The 6,929-nt window shown below is 46.2% G+C and overlaps 1 protein-coding gene and 1 pseudogene across 1 annotated transcript in view; both read right to left on the reverse strand.

The window, feature by feature from the left end:
* Positions 1-2,400: 2,400 nt before the first annotated feature.
* Positions 2,401-6,302, reverse strand: LOC119468659 (annotated as a pseudogene).
* The window catches only part of LOC108291841 (solute carrier family 2, facilitated glucose transporter member 3), a 20,273-nt gene continuing 18,151 nt past the window's right edge, over positions 4,808-6,929 (reverse strand). Inside the window, exon 10 of the mRNA XM_017512303.1 lies at positions 4,808-6,897. Coding sequence (XP_017367792.1) covers positions 6,679-6,897 — 219 coding nt within the window. The 3' untranslated portion in view covers positions 4,808-6,678. The remainder of the gene's footprint in view (positions 6,898-6,929) is intronic.

Genomic DNA, 6,929 nt, shown 5'->3' on the forward strand with positions numbered 1-6,929 from the left:
AAAAAAAAAAAAAAGTACAAAAAAGTAGGTGGGCATGATAGCAGGCTCCTGTAATCCCAGCTACTCAGGAGGTTGAGGCAGGAGAATTGCTTAAGGCCAGGAGGTGGAGGTTGCAGTGAGCTGAGACCATGCCATAGCACTCCAGCCTGGGCAAGAGAGTGAGACTCTGTCTCAAAAAAACAAACAAACAAACAAACAAACAAACAAAAAAACAGAAAGAAACCTTACCTCCAGTCACCTGGAATGATGGTTCTGGAACTTAATCAAAAGAACCGTTGAGAGAGTCTGGGTATCTTGGCCTGACCTCCAGTAGGGGACTCAAAGTCATATGCACATGAGTGAGGAAATAGTAAGAGGTAGAAAAGTGATATTTCTGGGACTCCTTGACACAGGAGCCCCATGGACTGCTGTTCAAAGATCTGTTGGTGAAGGTCTAAGGGGGCTACAGTAAAGTTGGGAGGATATGAGTGCAAAAGACTGGCCAGGTGTGGTGGCTCACGCCTGTAATCCAAGCACTTTGGAGGCCAAGGCGGGCAGATCACCTGAGGTCGGGAGTTCAAGACCAGCCTGACCAACATGGTGAAACCCCGTCTTTAAAAAAAAGTGCAAATGACTGGTAAGATTAAGGTGAACATCTGGATGGAAATTGGTCTGTGTGAAAAGATTTTATGTGAAACAATTGTGTCTCCTTTACCTGAATGTATTATGGGGACTGATACCACGTCTGACTGGGGAATGCTTCCCTACCTAGTATTGTAAATCAGAAGGCATATACATCTATCCTTCTGCCCATATTGATTGGACATACCTGTGAATGGGCTGGGGGTCACTAGGTCTAGGCTGGTTTGGCTCTGGTTCAAGTTACAGATCTAGCTGAGCTAGGCTTCTCCCTGAGGTTTGTACTAAGTTATCTCTGCCTGTTTACTTTGGAGGCCAGGCCAACATTGCAGCAGTTACCCAGAGGAAGCTCTTACCTAGCAAAAGCAGATATGCTAGAAGGCAAGTAAAAAGAGGCAAGTATTCTTAAGAGCTAGGCTCACAACTGATATTCCTTATTCTGTTGGTCAATTCAACTCATATGACTGAACCTAAAGTTAAAGTGGGCTGGGCACAGTGGCTCATGCCTGTAATCCCAGCACTTTGGGAGGACAAAGTGGGAGGATTGCCTGAGGTCAGGAGTTCAAGACCAGCTTGGCACTATGGTGAAACCCCATCTCTACTAAATATACAAAAATTAGCTGGGCGTTGTGGTGCATGCCTGTAATCCCAGCTTCTCAGGAGGCTGAGGCAGGAGAATCGCTTGAATCCAGGAGGGGAGGTTGCAGTGAACAGAGATTAGGCCCACTGCACTCCAGCCTGGTGCCTGGCAACAGAGCAAGACTCTGTCTCAAAAACAAAAACAAAAAGTTAAACAAAAAATAGATACATTTGATTCCATAAAATTTTTTATTTTTATTTTTTTGAGACAGAGTCTTGCCCTGTCACCCAGGCTGGAGTGCAGTGGCACAAACCCAACTCACAGCAACCTCCAGCTCCTGCGTTCAAGTGATTCTCCTGCCTCAGTATCCCGAGTAGCTGGGATTACAGGCACCCGCCATCACACCAGCTAATTTTGTATTTTTAGTAGAAATGGGGTCTTCACCATGTCAGCCAGCTGGTATCAAACTCTGGACCTCAAGTGATCTGCCCGCCTCAGCCTCCCAAAGTGCTGGGGTTACAGGTATGAGCCACCGCACCCAGCCTACCATTTTAACGGGTACAGTTCAGTAGTGTTAAATATTCACACTGTTGTGAAACAGATCTTCCAACCTTTTTTTTTTTTTTAAATATAGAGATGGGGTTTCTCCATGTTGGCCAGGCTGGTCTCGAACTCCTGACCTTAGGTGATCCGCCCACCTCAGCCTCCCAAAGTACTGGGATTACAGGCGAGCCACTGCGCCCGGCCAGATCTTCCAATTTTTTTATCTTACAAATTTGACTAGGGCTGGGCACGGTGGCTCAAGCCTGTAATTCCAGCACTTTGGGAGGCCGAGGCGGGTGGATCACGAGGTCAAGAGATCGAGACCATCCTGGTCAACAGGGTGAAACCCCGTCTCTACTAAAAATACAAAAAATCAGCTGGGCATGGTGGCGCACGCCTGTAATCCCAGCCACTCAGGAGGCTGAGGCAGGAGAATTGCCTGAACCCAGGAGACGGAGGTTGCGGTGAGCCGAGATCGCGCCATTGCACTCCAGCCTGGGTAACAAGAGTGAAACTCCATCTCAAAAAAAAAATAATAATAAAAATAAATAAAAATAAAAATAAACAAAAATAAATTAAAAAAAAGCAGACAGAAGAATGTGAAGACTAGACTTTCTCCCATGCTGGATGCTTCCAGCCCTGGAACATTGGAATCCAAGTTCTTTTTTTTTTTTTTAAAGGCAATTTATAATTTTATTTGATGTATTTGACTAATTAGAGATTAATTCTCATCCACATTGACTGTCCGTAGATTTTTGAAAGTGGTAACTGGTATACAGGTAACCAAAGTACAGAGTATAGAGTTTATTTGGCGAATCTTCATTATGTTTTCTGGACAACCGCACACGGATTCGGCATGGGGCGTTCCTTGTTCCTTTGGCCCAGACAGCTTTGTTGGGCCTGCTATCAGTGCGCACATCCGCAGTTCCCATCTCCTTCATGGCAAATTTCCGAATCTCTTTTGAGTGCCCGAGGGGCCTGAGGGGCACGCTTCTTGAGGCCCGCTCCATGGATGCCCCTGTGAATGTTGATGGTGTATTCTCGGGTCACCACTTCGTTGATGGCAGAACCGATTTTTGTTCTCGCCGCCCTTCTTTGGGGAGCCGTTCTGCCGGGTCCGAGCTGGAAAGCGGAATCCAAGTTCTTTAGCTTTGGGACTCAGACTGGCTTCTTTGCTCCTCAGCTTGCAGACGGCCTGTTGTGGGACCTTACCCTGTGATCCTGCGAGTCAACACTCCTTAATTAAACACCCCAAGGCCGGGCGTGGTGGCTCATGCCTGTAATCCAAGCACTTTGGAGGCCAAGGCAGGTGGATCACTTGAGGTCAGGAGTTCGAGACCAGCCTAGCAAACACAGTGAAACTTTGTCTCTACTACAAACACAAAAATTGGCTGGTATGGTGGCATGTGCCTGTGGTCTTAGCTACTACAGAGGCTGAGGCAGGGGAATCGCTTGAACCTGGGAGTTGGAGGTTGCTGTTAGCTGAGATTGTGCCACTACATTCCAGCCTCGGTGTCAGAACTAGACTCCATCTCAAAACAAAACAAAAAAAACTGGACCCTCTCTCCATTCCCCCAGCCTTAAACAACCACGAATGTACCTTCTGCGTCTCTAGGTTTACCTATTCTGGACATTTTATTTAAAAATGATAATACAATGTGATCTTTTGTGAGTAGCTTTATACACTTAACATTAACATTTTCAAGGTTCATCTACGGGTCAGTACTTCATTCCCTTCCCCGCTTTTTTTTTTTGAGACAGAGTTTCACTCTGTTACCCAGGCTGGAGCGCAATGGTGTGATCTCCATTCACTGTAACCTCTGCCTGTTTGAGATCAGCCTGGGCAACAGGGTGAAACCCTGTTTCTACTAAAATTACAAAAATTAGCTGGGCGTGGTGTTGCATGCCTGTAGTCCCAGCTAGTTGGGAGGCTGAGTCAGGAGAATCACTTGAACCTGGGAGGCTGAGGTTGCAGTGAGCGGAGATCACACCATTCCACTCCAGCCTGGGCAACAAGAGTGAAATTTCATCTCAAAACAAACAAAAAACTGGAGCACAAAGTAGAAAAGAACACAAGAGAAAAACAAAAAAAACCAACTAGTTCTTACTGGGGAAATAAAGCAAAATAATTTATCAAGTATGAAAAGCAATGCGGCCGGGCACGGTGGCTCACACCTGTAATCTCAGCACTTTGGGAGGCTGAAGCAGATGGATCATCTGAGGTCAGGAGTTTGAGACCAGCCTGGCCAACATGGTGAAACCCTGTCTGTACTAAAAATACAAAAATTAGTCGGGCACAGTGGCATGAGCCTGTAATCCCAGCTATCCAGGAGGCTGAGGCAGAATTGCTGGAACCCGGAGGGGGCAGAGGCTGCAGTGAGCCAAGATCCCACGACTGCACTCTAGCCTGAGTGACAGAGCAAGACTCAGTCTCAAAAAAAAAAAGAGCGTAGTGGCTCACGCCTGTAATCCCAGCACTTTGGGAGGCCAAGGCAGGTGGATCACGAGGTCAAGAGATCGAAATCATCCTGGCCAACATGGTGAAACCCCATCTCTACTAAAAATACAAAAATTGGCTGGGCATGGTGGCATGCGCCTGTAATCCCAGCTATCCAGGAGGCTGAGGCAGAATTGCTGGAACCCGGAGGGGGCAGAGGCTGCAGTGAGCCAAGATCCCACGACTGCACTCTAGCCTGAGTGACAGAGCAAGACTCAGTCTCAAAAAAAAAAAAGAGCGTAGTGGCTCACGCCTGTAATCCCAGCACTTTGGGAGGCCAAGGCAGGTGGATCACGAGGTCAAGAGATCGAAATCATCCTGGTCAACATGGTGAAACCCCGTCTCTACTAAAAATACAAAAATTAGCTGGGCATGGTGGCGCGTGCCTGTAATCCCAGCTACTCAGGAGGTTGAGGCAGGAGAATTGCCTGAACCCAGGAGGCGGAGGTTGCGGTGAGCCGAGATCCATACAAGTCTCAAGGTCCCAAAAGGTACTAAATAGCCAGCTCAGGATTTAAAGTGGATTTTGTTGTTACAGGCAGGACAAATAGTAAATAATAAGTCCGTGATGTTGTGTACATTCAGAATTTTTATTTTAAAACCAAGAACCCGAGTAACATTCACCATAGAAAATCCATATGGAAATATTCACAATCTGCTCAGTGAGAAATGGGAAAACACTTCCCTGCCTTACCACCAGCCTACTGCTTGAGGAGCCAGAAGTTGACGTGAAGTTGGAAGGTCACCTTTTCCAGCTAAACCCCACTCCATAGCTACGTGCATTGTATTCAAAGGCTCCACGACCGGAGGGAACAGTGAGAACTGAGAACCTAAAAATACTGTCATTGGCAAGGGCTTGGCCAAAGGGTCTGAGATGTGTAAGCACCAAGAAGGGAAAGGGAGATGGAGCAACGTATGAAAAGGGCTGTAGGAACAAACACAGAGAAAACAAGTCAATAAAATAACCTACTCCCACCCAGAGCAAAGTGACAGTGCACGTACATTCATCCTCAGTGTGGGCTACACTGCACAGTGACTTACTACCTCAAACGCGGTCTGCTGGAAAGATTCAAGTCCCCTGAGGGCACTCGGCACAGGACCACAGTGACGTGGTGACAGACACACACAAGCAGGCCGTGAGACCCTAAAGCAACAACACACTTCAGATAATAGTCGTTCAGAAAAAATCCTCTCCCAGAGCTGAGGTTACACATTCCAAGTTAGCTATAAACGTTCTTTGGGGAATTCCTTTAAAGGCATGAGTTAAAATAAAACAAAAATCAACACCTAAAATATCCTAAAGAACAAAGTGGAGAAATCATGAATGTCTACCAAGAACCACTTATTGGAGGCTTCTCACTTGGATGGCTCCCCCACCGGATAGGTGGTGGGATTACTTCAAATGTGATGAGTCCACTACAAGGAGTTGTTTGGTCCAGCGAGGGGAACAGGTTTTCCGGAAATAACTTTCCCTTCCCTGGATGCCATCCAAAATTAGAACCCATCAACCGCCTTTAACTACAATGCCCATATTAGTTAATAATCCTAGATTTCAAGTACTACTACATGTAAACTATTAAAGAAAAAAGCTCCAAGGAAATCAGTAGCTTTAATACATAGGCATACGACCTTTATGAGAAATTAAACTCAAGAGTTTCCATCTGAGGGGCAGAAATTGTTAAGAGGTAACGTGCAGACCTCAGGCACCAATAATGAACTGCATTTCTCCCGAACTGCTTACTGCACCTTAACTTCGCCAGTATCAAATCTTCTACTCTATAACCTCTCTTTAAACTCCTCCCTCTAACCACAATTTCCTTCTGTTTTTATTATTTGGCAAAATTACACTTAAAAAAATAAATATTTCCAGCATGGCACATGTATACCTATGTAACAAACCTGGACATTCTGCACAGGTATCCTGCAACTTAAAGTTAAAAAAAAAAAAATATGTAATTAAACCAGAGCATAAAATAAATAAAACTCAAGCTGACCTGCCATGTAGAGCTGTGTGGAAGTGAAGAAGGTGCTCTTACATAAAGCCCCTCTGCCTTCCACACTCATCTGCTTCCTGATGAGTCTGAGTCTGGGGGAACTGCACCTTACTTTTCCTCTCCTATATGCCCTAGTGGGGCAATATTAGAACCCAAGGGAGGAAAAGCTGGCAAAGTTGTCACATGCCAAGCGGCCAATCCCTCCTGAAATGAAGGTAGGTTCACTTGGTCTCTCCTAAGCAGAAGAGAATGTCCAGGAAACAAAATATTTTCAAAGCCATTAAAAATCCAACAAACCCCAGCCTTGGGGTGCTCATGGAGTGCATGGGATAAGAAAGGAATCACATAGCAGCATTCAGAAGCTGGGTTCATCCTGATGAGGTCTCTCTGACGTTCAGGGAGAGGTGGCGTTCCCATGCCGGGAGGGAGGTGGAAGGAGCCGTGACTTAGACACTGGTGGTGGTCTCCTTAGCAGGCTCGATGCTGTTCATCTCCACGACGCCTTCCTTCCCGGATCGATCTGCACCATGTGCCTGCCCTTCAAAGGCCCGCGTGATATCCTCAAAAGTCCTGCCACGGGTCTCAGGGACTTTGAAGAAGGTAAAGATCAGGAAGGTAACGAGGAAGCCGGTGAAGACAATAAAAACGTAGGGTCCTAAATAGTACTAGTGAAAGGGCAGAAAGAAGGAAGGTTGAC

Source organism: Cebus imitator, unplaced genomic scaffold (assembly GCF_001604975.1).
Source record: "Cebus imitator isolate Cc_AM_T3 unplaced genomic scaffold, Cebus_imitator-1.0 Scaffold469, whole genome shotgun sequence".
NCBI classification, from domain to species: Eukaryota; Metazoa; Chordata; class Mammalia; order Primates; family Cebidae; genus Cebus; species Cebus imitator.